General features: G+C 39.1%; 1 protein-coding gene across 1 annotated transcript in view; it reads left to right on the top strand.

The window, feature by feature from the left end:
* The window catches only part of COG5 (component of oligomeric golgi complex 5), a 370,238-nt gene that overhangs the window by 327,188 nt on the left and 24,349 nt on the right, over positions 1-18,701 (top strand). The window contains exons 18-19 of the mRNA XM_003268142.3: positions 3,289-3,526; positions 9,296-9,372. Coding sequence (XP_003268190.2) covers positions 3,289-3,526; positions 9,296-9,372 — 315 coding nt within the window. The remainder of the gene's footprint in view (positions 1-3,288; positions 3,527-9,295; positions 9,373-18,701) is intronic.

The following is an 18,701-nucleotide window of genomic DNA, read 5'->3' as shown; positions in this document are numbered from 1 at the left end:
GCACTCACACAAAAGGTTAGTGGCATGAAGATTAACATTCACTTCTCGGTTATGCGTATGTTTAATTCTTCTATTTATATATATTTGGCCACAAACCAAGTCTCAACAAATTAAAGAGAGCTGAAATCAAGTATCTTTTCTAATGACAATGGTATGAAACTAGACATCAATAATAGGAGAAATCTTCGAAATTTCACAAATATGTGGAACTTAAACAACATGCTCCTGAACAACCAGTGGATCAAAGGAGAAATAAAAAATATCTTGGGACAAATGAAAATGGAAACAAAATGCATTTTGTTTAAACAAGGAAGTAAAATGTCTATACACTGAAAACTATAAAACATTAATGAAAGAAATCAACAAAGACACAAATAAATGGAAACATATTCTGTGTTCATGAATTGAAAGAATATCGTTAAAAGGTCCATACTACCCAAACCAGCCTTCAGATTTAATGCAATCTCTACCAGAATTCCAATGTCATTTTTCACAGAAATAGAAAAAAATAATCCTAAAATTCATATGGAACTACCAAAATCTCTGAATAGCCAAGGCAATCTTGAGCAAAAATAAAGCTAGAGGTATCACACTACCTAATTTTAAACTATATTACAGAGCTACATGATGATTAAAATGGCATGGTGCACTGGCATTGACCAATGACATAGAACGGAGAGCCCAGAAATGAGCTCACACATTTACAGTCAATTGATTTTCGACAGAGGTGCCAGGAACACATAATGGAATAAGGACAGTTCCTTCAATAAATATGTATTAGTAAAACTGGATATCCAGATGCAGAAGAATGAAATTGGACACTTATCTCACACCATATGTGAAAATCAAATGAAAATAGATTAAAAACTTAAATGTAACACCTGAAACTAAAACAAATTTAAGAAAACAGGAAAATCTGAGCAATAATTTTTTGGATTTGGTCCCAAGAGCCGAGACTACAAAGCAAAAATAGACAAATGTGATTACATTTATCTAAAAAGCTTCTGGACAGCAAAGAAAATGAGTGGAGTGACAATCTATGGATTCGGGAAAATACTTACAAGCCATACATCTGATACGGGGATTAACGTCCAAAATATATAAGGAACTCAAATCAATAACAAGAAAACAACCTGATTTAAACATAGGCAAAGGACCTGAACAGACATTTCTCAAAAGAAGACATACAAATGGCCAACAGATATGTGAAAAAACATTCAACATCACTAATCATCAGGGGAATGCAAATTAAAACCACAATGAGATTTCACCTCACACCTGTCAGAATTGACTTATCCAAAAGATGAAAGATACCGAGCGTGAAAGATGATGTACAGAAAAGGGAACCCTTGTGTACTGTGGTTGGAATGTAAATTAGGCAGCCATTTTGGAAAACTGTAAGGACGTCTCTCAAAAAACTAAAAACAGAACTACCACACGATCCAGCAGTCCCACTTCTGGGTACATAACCTAAGCCAACTTGAAATCAGTATGTCAAAAAGATATACGCACTTCCACGTTCATTGCAGCATTACTTACAATGGCCAAGTTATGGAATCAATCTAAGTGTCCACCAACATTTAGATTGATAAATGGATAAAGAAAATGTGGTATACATACACAATGGAATACCATCCAGCCTTCAGAAAGACAGGAATTCTGTTAATTGCAACAACATAGATGAACCTAGAGAACATTATGCTAAGTGAAGTCAGCCAGACACAGAAAGACAAATACCACATGACCTCACATATCTGTTGTCTAAAACAACCGAACGCATAGAAACAGAGAGTAGAATGGCAGTTAGCAGCTATGGGGTGGAGGGAATAGAGAGATGTTGGTCAAAGGGTACGAAGTTGCAGTTAGGAGGAATAAATGATAAGTATTTAAGGTGATGAGTATGCTGATGACCTTGATTCAGTCATTCCACACTGTATACATATAACATTACTGTGTATGCCCTTATATATTATGATAATTCATCAAAAATAAATATTTAAAAAATGAAATAGATTGGCACCATTTTCGGAAAGGAAGGCTTCTTTTATTTGTTTGTTTTTGCAGCCTGGCCTTGGGGAGTGACAAACCTAGAGTAAAGCTAGGCTATGCAGTTGTCTGAATCTGGCAAAACCAAACCCCACATGAAGATGGCCATCATTTACTAAGGCTCCCCTGTACCCAAGCACCTCTCCACCATGTGATGATACTGCAAACAGAAATGTTCCACCATACACCCTTCAGCAGCCTTGCTGTTGTTGGCACAGTCTTATGCCTGTATGAAATCCCTTCCTGCGGGAACATAGGCCTACTTTTTCTATCTCTATCTGCTTCTGGAAGTGACGGACCTCTGGTTAGCATCCTATTTATAGTAACCACTGCTGTATTTGAAGATAATTAAGTTCAACTCATTCTCTTGCTCTAAGCATTTTAGTCATATCTGTTGTTCTTCTATAGATCATCAGCAATTTCTCTACGTCATTCTCAGAATATGGAAACACTTAACTTGCTTTTTGAAAAAGATTCGGCATGATGTAGCCAGTGATCTCATTTATTAGAAAATATCAGGTGTTAGCTAGTTTTGGTATATCTCTTTCCTATAAATATTTCACATTCTTTTAATATATTCTTTAAAGAGCAGTTATAAACATTTATAAATTATAAATAGTATTTCATGGAGCATCAGCTGGTATCATTTGTTGATCCAAATTAAAGCCTTTCCAAACCTCATCATCTAGAGGAAAAAATTGCATACCATGTGTACTGTTACATAACCATTTCCACAGTCAGAATTCTGTTGGACTGATCTGATTAAATAGCACAAGAGCAGAGAGATCTTTGCCAAGAATTTGTATAGGGAAAGCAGCATTTTCTGCCATTGCAAAGTATAAAATGCTATTTCAGGATCCATTATTGATACATTCAGTTACCAGGCAAAACATGTGAGTGGATGGAGAGTTGAGAGGCTGGGAGGGACCTTGAGAGGCCAGAGAGTAGCACTTGTATGATTCATCCAAGACAGATGGTTGTCTATTTCATTCTTAATAATCTTTAGGTAAATGGATTCTAAAATTCCTTCAGTAATCCTCCTGGCATCTAAACCACTTTTTAAAATGTAATTTTTAAACACTGTTTTCTGCTAACACTTACCAAAAAATAATTAATGTCTTTTATACCATTAAGGGAAACCATTACGAAGGATTGAAATAGCATTGGTGGGGAGAGGGGTACAAAATCAAAGAGTGTGATTTAGTGCATCGGTGCTGAAAAGGGCTGCTTTTTCTTTTACAGGTCATTATCCAGCTCAGGAAAACCTGATGTTCCTTGTTCTCTGTACATGAAGGAGCTACAAGGTTTCATTGCCAGAGTTATGAGTGACTATTTTAAACACTTTGAATGCTTGGATTTTGTCTTTGACAACACTGAGGCTATTGCCCAAAGAGCTGTTGAACTTTTCATCCGCCATGCCAGTCTCGTAAGACCTCTTGGTGAAGGTGGGAAAATGCGACTTGCTGCTGATTTTGCACAGGTACATTGATGAATTACTCCAAAAGAAAAAATGTTTTGGCCTCAATATTATCTATTAAATGAAAGAATGTGTTTTCATCAGTGTTTTTAAAGAGTTGCAGCACAAAGTAAGCCCACTTAAGCATAAATAGTTAAAAAAAAAGGACGAGTTTAAAGATACTTTTATACCAGATATATTTTTCTTTGTATTTAACAAAATAATTATCCCTCTCTTTGATATTTCAAGGTTAAGGTGAAATAGCTCATTCCATAGGAAAGCAGTACTTCCCATTTTTACTTAATATGGGATTTTCTCACTATTTTACTGTTCCAATAGGTCAAACCTTGCTGGCCAATAATGTAGGCAATGAAATCATATTTCAAACAGTGAAAAGAGACCACTTGTTGCCATGTCACCATTCCAAGGCAGTGTTCCCATTCATTTAAATGCACAGTGGGCCAGGTAGACATAGAGTCTGATTATTTGTTCTCTCTCTATCAGGTACAGTTCTTCTCTGTGGCTAGCCTTGAAATCATTTCAAGCTATCTGATGTGTGTGAGAGATAGAATGACATTAAAATGGCAAAACATTATCAGCTCTTATAGAAAGCGTTTTCTTTGTCCTTTAGACAGATTTTTTAAAGCCTTTCAGTAGGCAATGAAGAAAAACTCCAAACATGTTTTCATTAAAAGATTCAGAAACAAAGATGATTGTTACTTTTGTATAGCATACCAAGGGTAAAATCTTCTTTTTTTTTTTTTTTTTTTTTTTTTTTGAGACAGAGTCTTGCTCTGTCGCCCAGGTTGGAGTGCAGTGGCACGATCTCAGCTCACTGCAACCTCCATCTCCCGGGTTTAAGTGATTCCTCTGCCTCAGCCTCCCGAGTAGCTGGAACTACAGGCACGCACCACCACGCCTGGGTAATTTTTGTATTTTTAGTACAGATAGGGTTTAACCATATTGGCCAAGCTGGTCTCAAACTCCTGACCTTGTGATCCACTCACCTTGGCCTCCCAAAGTGTTGGGATTACAGGCATGAGCCAGCTGGGTAAAATCGTTTTTAAGCCTTTCCAAGCTATTAGCTTTACTAGTCTAAATAGTTACTGAAATGAATTCCTCATAGCAATTTGCCAGATCCTCCCCACTTATAAAGATAAATGTTAATGTCAATATTTATTCTTGTGTGTATCCGGGAGTGTGTCTTGCTTCATTATTTCTACATGGAGGAAAGGACCTGGACAGACTGCTTGTATCAAGTCATTGGTTGTCAGGTGCTCCCTCAGACTTGATACACTTTCAAAAAAGGAACAGGTAACACAAACCTAAACTTTCAAGAGCCTGTTTCATTGCAAATTGACTGATGGAGCAGTTAGTCATTTTCATCTCCAAATAATATTCCTGGGGCCTTTAGACCATAGAAATGAGCCTTCATTTGGAAAATATGCTTGTAGTAGCCACAGCATAAAAAGAGATTAAATGTTAGCATTTATATGGCTCTTTTTACCTTTTACATTTTATGAACTTCATTCTTAGGCACGCGTACATTTTACTTTGTTTTACAGGTACACTTCGCTTAAAGAAAACTATTTGTAAATAGTGTCTTATTTGTCCCTTACTGGGGTTTCAGATTGCTTATTAAAAACCTGGTGATGTACTAGAACCTCCTATTTGTTTAAAAAAAAAAAAAAGTGTAAAGTATACTCAGATGGTCTCTGTTCTCTTCCCCTTTCCTCCTTAATTTTGTTTTTCTTTTTGTTTCATCTTCTTTCCCTGGGCTCTCTCCCCTACCAGCTTATTTGCATTCTGCTCCAGCTGGTTCCTGAGTCACTTTCCTGGAGGCAGCACTTCAAGTCCAATTAGAGTGGCAGGCGAGCAGGAGATGGCCAAAACGAGAGTACTGTAGGAGAGAGGCTTGTTTTTGTTTTTTATTTTAATATGTTCCCTTATGGGTCCTGAAAGATGGAAAGTATTGTCCTTTAACCCTTGCTACTGCAGCTAACACCTGCTCAAAATGCATAGCTTCCAGAGGCAGGGGTGAGCTTCCACCTTCCAAAAGACTGCATTGTTCAAAATGTTATTTGGCATCCTTTTTTCTTAAGACATGTTGTCTAATAGGCCAAACTTTTCTGAGTCCCTTCCCTTAAGGTAAATTAAACTCATCAGTCATTATTACTAACTTATGCTCAAAAGCCTCTATTTTCTGTTTTTTAAACACACAAGAAGCATTTACACACACAGCATTTACTCACTGTTAAACCCTGCAGTGACATTTGGTTGCAGCAGGTAGTGTGGTATTGAAAAGCAGATTCCTTTGTTCACCCCTGTACAGTGTGTCCCATTTTCAAAACATCCTGGCACTCACCTTAGGGATGACTTCAGTCCTGTGGGTCATGGGTACAGAAAAGACAGGCGGAAGCACTATCATAATTAATCATACCTGTGATCATTATCTTTGGCAAATATTGTTCTACTGTTATGTCATGGTCTCCCCCACCCACTTTTTAAATTAAAATTTGAATTTCAAGGTTTTATTTCATTTGGTTTGGTTTCTTGCCACAATTGCAATTATGTGTTGTACCTCAGCTTTCAGCATCACATTTGGTTGAAAGTGTTTTTCGGGAGTCAGTCAAAATATTTAAATAGCATTACCCTAACATTTGTATTCATGACAGGCATCAACTGGGGACTAGAGGGCTTTTCAACTGCCTTATTATTGAAAGTTCTATCAATTCATATTCAAAATTAAAGCCATTGAGGTCACTAAAATCAAAAATACACAAATACTCCATGGGTTTAAAAACTGTTCTTGTGATAAAAGTGCCTGCCATTCTAGCATAAATAACAAAAAGAGAAAGCTCAAGAGGGGACCTATAGACCAGGTTTGGGAATACTAGTTATTTGCCATAAAGTCCAATTGCAAAGACAGATAATGACGTATTTTCAGGATTTCTTTAAGAATCCTAACTTCTCCTCACTGGCATCAGTGCAGGAAAGAGAAAGTAGTTGCAGGGTGCCATCTGGAGGGATCATGGTGAGGGAAGTACCTGACATCCAGCCCCCTTAGGAATCTAGGTCATGGGCATGAGGTGGTTTCCTACAGGTAATTAATTCCCCACTGTGACCACATGGTCTCAGTGCCTACACTGATCACACAGCAGTTCTGAAATCACTAAGCCTGTCCACAACACTGGGGTTCTGCTGATTCTGAACCTCTTTGAGATCTTGCCCGCAGTGTCCTCTGAAGCACATACTCCCCCCCTCCACCCCTCAGTTTATTTTCTTAACTGAAGGAAAGAGTGGCTGTTGAAGTTGGTATTAAACTATTTAGTGGTACTTCTAGCAGTTTCTATTTATAGGTCTTCTGGTGCCCTTTAAGTATACATTTATATCTTTTTCACTTTGTGCCTAAAAATATTAATTTAGAAAAGAAAACAAGACAATCAAAATTCTAGTTTTTGTTCTAATTCCTATTGCCTTTTCTTCTCCTGAACAATGTCAGGGCAGGAGTGCCCTAGGAGTATCCAGAGAAGTCCTGTGGTTAACCAAATGTCTGTGGTAGGGAAGGAACAGCTATGTAATTAGTTCAGCGTGCCTGCAGCTGACCGCTCATTCTCTCCAAACGGGGGCTGGAGAGAAGCAGTTGCACATGCCACTTTTGTATCCACTGCTAATGGCAGAGTCACCTCCTCTTACCAAAACACTCTTGCCCTTTAAAACATGGCCTTTATTGTTTAATGGAATTCTGGAAGAAGAAAACGATTTACAATATCCTAGAGGTCTTTTATGGATAAAAAATTTTATTTTAAACATTAAACATTTTGAAATTGTCCTGTGGCATAGAAGTCTTTTGCATACTCATACATTTTACAGCCATTCGAGGTCATATATTCTCATATCGTAACTTTTTCCTAACCATCTATTTGTTTTAACATTTGGTCCTGCTCAAGTGCTAAGGCAAAGGTTGTCTTTGAAGACAGTGATTCCACTAGAGTAGTTGGGAATTTGACAAAAACACTTCATGAAAAATATATAATTTCAGTATGTAAAAAACCATTATATATATAGAGTTAGGTATTTGAATGGAATTATATCAAAGATACAATGATAATCACATTTTTCCTTTGTGCCCAGTGTAAAGTTAGTGACACATATGGAAAGAAAACAGAAATTCCTACCCAGTGAATAAATGAAACAGGTTCCAAAGAACAGCCTATCACCTACTATCTTTTGAGTTGGGCACACTGGCTCACAGCTGTTCTGTTTTGCATTGTTGGCAAGAATCCTTTTTCTTCCTTACATTTTCATCTTTATATTTATTTATGATTATTCATTTTATAGTTTCCCAACCATACAAGGTTTCTTTGTAGGACATACAGTATGTAATCCATGTCTTTAATATGTTATGAGAGAAATTAACCTGGTTACTGTTCATCCTCAAGACCATCCCAAGGAAGCTTCTCCAACTCTCTCTTGACACTGAGGTCATAAGTTTGACATAGCACTTATCATTTTGCTAAATAAGAATCATTATGTGTGTACGTATGTATGTTTATATATGTGTATGTGTGGACATATACACAAATACTTTTGATTTTGTTGATAATAATCATATTGTTTGAATAAATGAATATCCCCTTCTTCATTAAATTTGAGAATTTAGTGAAGGCAAGACAGTCTAATCATCTAATCATCTTATCCTCATATCTAGCTTGGTACCTAGCACTAAGGCAGTCAAAATGTTTCTCAAATGGATGATCGATTGGGTCTCTATAGTGTACCCATGGCAAGGAGATTTTAAGCAATTTTTTGTAAGGGTGGCCAGCAGGACAGAAGCCTTACATCATATGTGCTTCTTGAAGAAAGGTGCTGTACTATCAGGGAGGAGCCTATTCTCACCCATTTTCTAAACCATTCTTTACCAGGGTGCTATTTATAGCAAGAGTGGAGAAGCAGTCTATCACTTGAGTAGCACATATGCAAAAAGTTTGCATATGCACTTGGTAGAAAAGAACAGGTAACCTAATTAATGACAAGTAGAATTTCCAGTCAAAGGAGGAAAATAAAGCGAAGTGAAACCAAGATTTGCTAAATTCTTGAGTTAGGTAGCATATTAATTTATTAATAATTGAAAAGAGAAAAAACTTTTAAACACTGTTAATAATTGCTGACAATTAACAGCACTTCTTATATGCTATGCACATAAAGCTTTGTGGAATTATCTTTTAATTTGCATTATTCTATTAAGTAGGTATTATTATCTCCATTTTATAGATGAGAGACCTGAGACTTCAAGAGGTTAAGTAACTTGTCCAGGGTCACAAACTAGTAACTAGTGTCAGCATTTGGAATGCTGATACAGGTGTGCTACTAAAAGCTCCGGAGTTAATCCTTTTAATTACTTTAGCCGCACTGACTGATAAAAATTGTCATCATTTATATTGAATGTAAAAAGACTTGTAATGCCTAAAGTATAGGCATTGAATCTTGAAAATTTTCCTTTTCCTTATTTTTCAATGGATAAATAATGTAAACTTTTTCCTTTTATATAACAAAAAATGTTTTTTTTTATTTTCATGAAGGCATTGTCTCATCTTGGGCCCTCTTAGTAAATAAGTGCAAAAATTATGTAAGTGCTTGTCTTTTAATAAATTTAGTTGGCCTTCACAACTTGCCTTACGGTCCAGATAAAATTAAGTTTACTGCAAGCTACAACTTTCTGTGATCCAGTCTTTCCCAAATTCCCCCAGTGATTCCAACATTAAAACAATGGAGTATCTTTTAATATTTCAGATGGAGTTGGCTGTGGGTCCATTCTGTAGACGAGTATCTGATTTAGGAAAGTCCTATCGGATGCTGAGATCATTCAGGTAAGACCGAATTCTTTGTTCATACATTCATATCCTCCAGGCAAATAAATCCTTTCTGTACAGGTTGAACTTCATAAAATTGCCAATTTTCAACCATTTTTTATCTACAACAATGGCAATTTCATGATTCATCTTAGAAAGTATTCAAATCAGAAACCCATATAGATACTTATGCAGTGACTAATAAATTAGAGGGTATGTGTATTTTCTTAGTCACAGTTCACAAGATTAAGCTGGTAAATTATGCTTTTCTTAGGGAGAATTTTTTTTTTATTTTTAGCTTCCCATTCTTACAGAAATGGGAATTGCCTTACTAGGCAATTCATAATTATATAGACATGTTTTTCTGAAATGTTCATTTGTTCATTTATCATTTTTAACCCAATCTACTTCTAACAGGTCATAAGTTACATTCCAAGTTATGGATATGATAAAACTATTGAATGAAGTATTAAAAGAATCAAGTTCATGGCTGAACACAGTGGCTCATGCCTATAATCCCAGCACTTTGGGAGGCCGAGGCGGGTGGATCACCTGAGGTCAGGAGATCAAGACCATCCTGGCCAACATGGTGAAACTCTGTCTCCACTAAAAATACAAAAATTAGCTGAGCATGGTGGTGCGCACCTGTAGTTCCAGCTACTGGGGAGGCTGAGGCAGGAGAATCGCTTGAACCAGAGAGTCAGAGGTTGCAGTGAGCCGAGATCACGCCAGTGCACCCCAGCCTGGCGACAGAGTGAGACTCCATCTCAAAAAAAAAAAAAAAGCAGAAGAATCTAGTTCAATGATGAAATGCAGAGAATGAATATAAATGTTAATAGGTAAATTAGCCTAATGCAGTTGAGCACAAAATTTAGTATTGAGCGGAGAAATCACTTTACAAAGAAACACAAGAGTAGGTTGCAAAAATTTTCTCCCATTCTGTAGGTTGCCTGTTCACTCTGATGGTAGTTTCTTTTGCTGTGCAGAAGCTCTTTAGTTTAATTAGATCCCATTTGTCAATTTTGGCTTTTGTTGCCATTGCTTTTGGTGTTTTAGACATGAAGTCCTTGCCCACGCCTATGTCCTGAATGGTATTGCCTAGGTTTTCTTGTAGGATTTTAATGGTTTTAGGTCTAACATTTAAGTCTTTAATCCATCTTAAATTAATTTTTGTATAAGGTGTAAGGAAGGGATCCAGTTTTCAGCTTTCTACATATGGCTAGTCAGTTTTCCCAGCACCATTTATTAAATAGGGAATCCTTTCCCCATTTCTTGTTTTTGTCAGGTTTGTCAAAGATCAGATAGTTGTAGATATGTGGCATCATTTCTGAGGGCTCTGTTCTGTTCCATTGATCTATGTCTCTGTTGTGGTACCAGTACCATGCTGTTTTGGTTACTGTAGCCTTGTAGTATAGTTTGAAGTCAGGTAGCATGAATATCCAGAATCTACAATGAACTCAAACAAATTTACAAGAAAAAAACAAACAACCCCATCAAAAAGTGGGCGAAGGACATGAACAGACACTTCTCAAAAGAAGACATTTATGCAGCCAAAAAACACATGAAAAAATGCTCATCATCACTGGCCATCAGAGAAATGCAAATCAAAACCACAGTGAGATACCATCTCACACCAGTTAGAATGGCCATCATTAAAAAGTCAGGAAACAACAGGTGCTGGAGAGGATGTGGAGAAATAGGAACACTTTTACACTGTTGGTGGGACTGGAAACTAGTTCAACCATTGTGGAAGTCAGTGTGGCAATTCCTCAGGGATCTAGAACTAGAAATACCATTTGACCCAGCCATCCCGTTACTGGGTATATACCCAAAGGACTATAAATCATGCTGCAATAAAGACACATGCACACGTATGTTTATTGCGGCACTATTCACAATAGCAAAGAGTTGGAACCAACCCAAATGTCCAACAACGATAGACTGGATTAAGAAAATGTGGCACATATACACCATGGAATACTATGCAGCCATAAAAAATGATGAGTTCATGTCCTTTGTAGGGACATGGATGAAACTGGAAACCATCATTCTCAGTAAACTATCGCAAGGACAAAAAACCAAACACCGCATGTTCTCACTCATAGGTGGGAATTGAACAATGAGAACTCATGGACACAGGAAGGGGAACATCACACTCTGGGGAGTGTTGTGGGGTTGGGGGAGGGGGGAGAGACAGCATTAGGAGATATACCTAATGCTAAATGACGAGTTAATGGGTGCAGCAAACCAACATGGCACATGGATACATATGTAACAAACCTGCACATTGTGCACATGTACCCTAAAACCTAAAGTATAATAATAAAAATAATAATAATAATAATAAAATAATAATAATAATAATAAAACAAAGAAACACAAGAGTTGATTCATATTCACGATCTAACAGAATACCAGTATAATAGAGAGAAAAGTCCTTGTCAGTGCTGAACACTTAGATTTTTTTCAGCTCAGATTTTAAGGAACATTGAATAACATTGAGTAATGACTGGGGTCTTTACTAGCTGATTTTTAGAAGATAAGGAGATGTTATTCATATGGCTGTTTATTTAGTAAACCAGAACTTTATAAGTTTTTTACATCATAGCACAAATAGAAGAAGATATTTTCTTTTCTTCTGTTTTTTTGAGATGGAGTCTTGCTCTGTCACCAGGCTGGAGTGCAGTGGCACAATCTCGGCTCACTGCAAACTCCACCTCCCGGGTTCAAGCGATTCTCCTGTCTCTGCCTCCTGAGTAGCTGGGATTACAGGAACACGCCGCCACACTCAGCTAATTTTTGTATTTTTAGTATAGACGGGGTTTCACCATGTTGGCCAGGATGGTCTCGATCTCCCCTCCTCATGATCTGCCTGCCTCGGCCTCCCAAAGTGCTGGGATTACAGGAGTGAGCCACTGTGCCTGGCCGAAGAAGATATTTTCATTTAAAAAGGTGGCCAACCCTGAGGGCTGAGGGGATCAACATAGTATTTTGTGACTACAGCATACCAGATGGGAGGCCTTTATATAAACTGTCCATAATATCCAAGAGCATAATGGTTGAAGATTTCTCAATAAGGATAAGATAACAGTACAGGTATGCAGCTTTCTAAAAACCATCTCAGTACTGGAAACTAGAGGATCAATAAGCAATATGTCCTTTAAATGATCGCTTTGCTCTCTTATGTCATCAAGCTTTGGTAGTAGAACTTCTGGTGGAATATAAGAAATATAAGAATCCAATATTGTTGATTGAGTGGGGATCCTTGTATTTTACCTCGCCTGTTTGTAATTAGCACAGGCCTTTTTTTTTTTTTTAATGGCAACACAAGAGTCTGGATTTTATTTTTTCTGAAATGAAAGATCGCTGCCCATCTGTACAGAGATGAGTTTTAGGAAAACTTAAAGTGAGATCACAAATGCTTTCAGATACCTTCTTTCAATCAGCTCAAATCTTTTTAAAACTGTTTAAGTATTTTGTTGAAGCTATAGAATTCTGCACTACTAAACATGGGCGAGTTGAAGGATGATGAGGTCTTGAGGTTGCCAATCCATTGGTCATCTGTTTGTACCATAAAAGTTACTTTACTAAAACCCCTATACAGTCATTTACACTGAGTAAGATGGTAACACAACAATCCTAGCTGGGTAATAAAATGTTGCCCTGGCTGGCTGAGTCAAGTAACATACTGGAGGATATTAACCATCTAGTTATCTCATACCTTATTGGAAAAGGTATGAGAAAAGCTGAGTTAGCATTGCTATAGGAAGATTTGCCTTTTTTTTTTTTTTTTTTTTTTTGAGACAAGGTGTCACTCTGTCACCCAGGCTAGAGTGCAGTGGTGCGATCTCCATCTCAGCTTACTGCAACCTCCACCTTCCATGCCCAAGTGATCCTCCCACCTCAGCCTCCTGAGTAACTGGGACTACAGGTGTGTGCCACCATGCCCAGCTAATTTTTATACTTTTTTGTAGAAACGAAGTTTCACCATGTTGCCCAGCCTGGTCTTGAATTTCTGAGCTCAAGCTATCTGCCCACCTCAGCCCCCCAAACTGCTGGGATTACAAGTGTGACAGGTGTAAACCACCACACCTGGCCTAGGCTATTTTTTTTTTATAGCCCCAGTCCCATGTTTAGTTGTTTATTGCATTATTGCACATGCATGTATAAAATAATGCTAATTCAGCTTGGCCAACATGGTGAAACCCCATCTCTACCAAAAAGTACAAAAATTAGGCAGGCATGGCAGCACACATCTGTAGTCCCAGCTACTTGGGAGGCAGAGGTGGGAGAATCGCTTTAACCCGGGAGCCGGAGGTTACAGTGAGTCGAGATTGTGCCACTGCACTGCAGCCTTGGTGACAGAGTGAGACCCTTTACCGCCCACCGCCCACCCCGCCCCCCCCCCCCAAAAAAAACTAGTGCTAAGTTTCCTGTTTGCTGAGGCAGGATGACCTTCGTGTAAGCACTCTTAAAGTTGTGTCACAGTATGGAGATACAAGGTCTGAGGATAAGTTTCACTTAAGACATCTATTTTAAGCCATTTAAGATGGGAATTTTCTGCCAACCCTTTCCAATTCTCACATGAGAAAAAGAATCTCTAAAGGAACATTTAAAGTTTGGGTGACACCTTCTAGTACCTATTTATAGAATCAAGAATCAATTGATCAATGTATAATTTTAATAGTTCTACTTTTTTTTTATATCTAGCTTCTTATGGCGTAACAGTTTTCAAACTTTTGACCATGACCCACAGTAAAAGATACTTTCTATTGTAATTTGGCATATACTTGCATGCAAACATGGAACACACTCAAATCTATATACATATACATGGACACCCATATGTATGGTTCATGAAATAGTAATTACCCTTACTTCATGTGATAACCTCTAACATTTCTATTTCATTTGATTATTTTAACCCACTAAATTAGTTTAATGACCCACTCATGACCTGCATCCAGCAGTTTCTCAGATTTCTCACGAGGCCCTTAACTCTTGAACTTTCGTTGCTCTAGTGACAGGGAGCCAAGTTTTTTCCTTTCCACAAACTGTGAAGATTTATGCCCTTTTCTCTTGGGATTCTGGTATCTCTGAGCTTCCTCCTGCAGATGACCCCTTAGCTCCTAAGGCCTCAGGCGCATAAGAATAATTGTTTCTTGCCTATGGAGTATCCTTCATAACTTGAGTTAATTGAAAAATTCCAACAGAGATATTTTTATATATACCAGTATACTTCTATAGTTATATTGAATCTACAGAAATCTACTGAATTAATCCTAGTACTTTCTCAGTTGTTTGATGGGACTGATACAACTATTTTATAAAAAGTTTAGGATTAGGATTAACTGGATCAAGAAATAAAATAGAAGTATAATATATTAAGGGGTTCAAATCCAGCCCTGGTCTACGAAGAATGTTTTGAGTCCTATCAGATGAGAAGAAGAGAGATGTGAGCATGTGCTGCGGCCTCTGCCCTGCACCATTGTTGGGAAAGCCCTGGCCCCGCCGGCTTCTTTGCAGTTGTCACGTGAAGAGAATTGACTTCAGAAAGCTTACCCATGTGGCGGGTCCTAACAGATTCCTTCCTAGAGAGGAGTTAATCGGTACAGAGCCATCTTTATCCTAATAACCTAATTATAGGCCCTCTGTTTTGTTTTGTTTTTTTTTTTTTTTTTTTTTTGAGACGGAGTCTCGCTCTGTCGCCCAGGCTGGAGTGTAGTGGCGCAATCTCGGCTCACTGCAAGCTCCGCCTCCCGGGCTCACGCCATTCTCCTGCCTCAGCCTCTCCGAGTAGCTGGGACTACAGGCGCCCACCACCACGCCCGGCTAAGTTTTTGTATTTTTAGTAGAGACGGGGTTTCATCGTGGTCTCGATCTCCTGACCTCGTGATCCGCCCACCTCGGCCTCCCAAAGTGCTGGGATTACAAGCGTGAGCCACCGCACCCGGCCAGGCCCTCTGTTTTACCTACCTACAAAATCTTGTTAGAGATCTGTCTCTTCTTCAAAATGAGTCCTGAGCAGTTGCAGTGAAGAGCTTACTCTTACTAATATGTGCACTTCTTCCATCTGTGCTGTGGGCTGTGACAAAGAATAGGCATCATCCAAGTTAGACCTTGGCACTTGTTCATGGGTCTCCTCACCAAAGACTCTCAATCAAACCAAAACCAGTTGAATGGTAGTCAGTCGGAGATTGCCTGAATAAAATATGCTAAATTCATAGGATCAAATATATGCAGACATTAACAGTAATATTATTAGTTAATATCTGGTAAAATGAAAAATACTCCATAGTGCATCACTAAATAAAACAGGCAACTAAGCAGTATATGGTATGACCTCTACTATTTTTTATTTATTTTTTTTATTTTTTTGAGATGATGTCTCGCTTTTGTCCCCCAGGTTGGAGTGCAATGGCGTGATCTTGGTTCACTGCAACCTCTACTTCCCGGATTCAAGCGATTCTCCTGCATCAGCCTCCCGAATAGCTGGGATTACAGGCCGCTGCCACCATGCCCGGCAAATTTTTGTATTTTTAGTAGAGACGGGGTTTCACCACGTTGGCCAGGCTGGTCTCAAACTCCTGACCTCAGGTGATCCGCCTGCCTCGTCCTCCCAAAGTGTTGGGATTACAGGCAAGAGCCACCACGCCCAGCCGACCTCTACTATTTTTAAATTAATAGCATTTGCTAGCCTCAGCAACATGGCGAAACTCTGTCTTTACAAAAGATAGAAAAATTAGCCGAGTGTGGTGGTGCACATCTGTGGTCCCAGCTACTCGGTAGGCTAAGGTGGGAGCTCAGGGAGGTCAAGGCTGCAGTGAGCTGTGATTGGGTCATTGCACTCCAGCCTGGGTGACAGAGTGAGACCCTGTCCCAAAATATAAAATAAATGAATAAAAGTGTTTGTTTGAATGGAGAATAAAAGACAAAAAGGAAAAACATGAAAATATCTTTGAGTAAGATTGTCACTTGGGGTTTTTCTTTTCGGGGTTTTTTTTTTTTTAAAATTTTCTGCCTTATTTTATTTTTATAGTCAGAAAAGTCAAATACTATTTTTAAATCTCTCTTGCATTGTTTTTCCCATTTAAAAGTAACCATGGAGCTAAAAAGTAATAAAAAAATCTACTAAAACATTACCCAATAAAGAGCAGGTGTGAGCTGACAAGAAAAACAGGCAACCAAACAGCCAAAAGCCAGTAGGTTGCAATAGCCACAAAGGGCCTCACTTCCAATTAGGGGCAGTGGCTGCAGGGGAGGGCAATGGGCTCAGTTCAGGGGCCCCTTCATAATGGAGGATGACAGTGCCAGCCAGAGTTTCCGGTCCAGACCACACCCAGCGTGTGCACACATGCACACGCCCTCACACATACACACACACAGGCCTTAGAGGTGCTCCCTTCCCCCATCATGCAGCCATCTGCCACAGGGCACTTTGTTCTTGATGGTGATATTAGTGGACTATTTATGTAAGCCAGCAAGCTTCTTGCATATATTTACATTTTACTGTCTACATTATAGTTTCTCAGGCAGCAGGAATCCTTTCATACTCAGTAGAGAATGCTGCCTCTGAAAGTTCTTGACATTAGTGATTTGCCCCTGGGTGATTTGTATTTCTACGCAAGACACATGTGTCAGAGCTGTAGAGACCCCGTCTTTGTCTGCCTCTCTGCAGCATGGCATTATTCCCTAAGTAGTGTTTGTGAGGTTGTTACCTCAGCTCCTCCTGGCCAGAGGCCACAAAACTGTGACCCTTGACATTGTCAGTATAGATCTTTGTGAGGCGAAGGGCAGAAAAGGGAGCAAATGCTCTTCACCAGCTCAGGGGCACAGACCCTGCGTTTAAGCAGGCCTCACCACCTTTGCTCCTGAAGGGACAGCTTGTCCCTGATGATGTCCACAGTCTGCTCTGCTAGGAGCTCATTTCCAGCTAGGCTTAATGAAAGGGCAATGAAAGCTGTCAGAAGATAGGGGCTGTGTTCTGATGGATCTTTTAGCATGAGGAGCAGTGGAAGAAGAAAACTGTGAATAACTAGAATGTAGTGTTCCTGTCAATTGTTTTTAATTGTAGGAGTGATGAGGGTTTTCTAGGTCTACAGTTTGTATTTATGATCCTCTGTTGATTGAAATTCCAAACCTCTGTGCCTGAATGTTTATAGAACTGAAAGAAGGCCATCTCTGCAGCTTCCATTTTTAGCACCTTTAACACTAAGACCCTCCAGATGCATTCTGTCGTTTCTGTCCACTTGTGAATCTGGGGCCCTTAACCCATCCCTTGAAATAACTGTTTCTCTGAGGTTTCTGGATTCTTAATTCTAAGTTTCAGATTTCAGTGTTACAGCCAGAAGGCAACCACCATCTTGGACTTAGTTGTTTTGTTGCTCTTTACTACAACTTTGGCAGTGCTAAGCGCACCCAGGTAAACATGAAGAGTTGAATATTTACTTTATTATCATTTTTATTATTTCTGACAACTATTATTTGGTTATTTATTTTATACCAAGCCTGTGCTGAGTGTTTTACTGATACTTTCTCATTTAGCCCTCACAGCACTTAAAAGTTAGGTATGATCCCCATGAGGTAATTGAAACCCACAGCAGCAAAGTGGGAGGATCTGGGAGCCACATTTTAGACCCAGGCTGCCTGATTCCAAAGCCTGTGCTTGTAACCACCATATCCCACATCTTATTCCAGAAGTTTCTGTTTGTTTTCTATCTGAATTGTCCTGGAACAGGATTTGAATGCTTACGTGTATCATCCAGGAAAATCAGAAAATTTTAAAGAGAATCTAAATTCCCCACTTTAGTGGCCACCTCCTGCTGCTGAAATGCCTCATCTCACTGTCTTCTGTTACATTCAGGCTCCCAGACAGTACACAAGGAACACTCAGCCAAATGTACGCTTTTATTCTTAAAGAACGTCTGCCCAAATCCCTGCCGCCTTTCCTACCTGGTCTGTTGGTATAGACAATCTAGACTGAGACAGGAACCTTTCTAACCTCTCTACTTTGAACCCAAATCAACCTCCTGCTTCATTCTCTCCTGGGACCCACATGGCCCCTCGTGCCACAAACTAGGCCTCCCTAAAGAATCTCCATAAAAATGCTCACCTTCTGCAGGCCTCCAACACTTTCTCTTCTCTCTCAAAGGCCCTCATTGTGTCCTGTGCAGGGAGCATGGCCACCTGTGCCCTGCCCCCTGAAGGGAATCATGTTCCTTCTCCCACTCTTTCATTTCTGTGCTGGTTCCAGACCTCAGTACACATACTTAATAAGGTCTTGCTGCCTTCCCAGGCCCTTCAGCAAGAGGAGGTCGAAATGCAGTGGTGGCAAGTGGCATGGAAGA

This window comes from Nomascus leucogenys, chromosome 13, assembly GCF_006542625.1.
Source record: "Nomascus leucogenys isolate Asia chromosome 13, Asia_NLE_v1, whole genome shotgun sequence".
In the NCBI taxonomy this organism is placed as follows: Eukaryota; Metazoa; Chordata; class Mammalia; order Primates; family Hylobatidae; genus Nomascus; species Nomascus leucogenys.
Note: the sequence above shows the minus strand (reverse complement) of the source record. Positions and strands in the feature narration are given on the sequence as shown.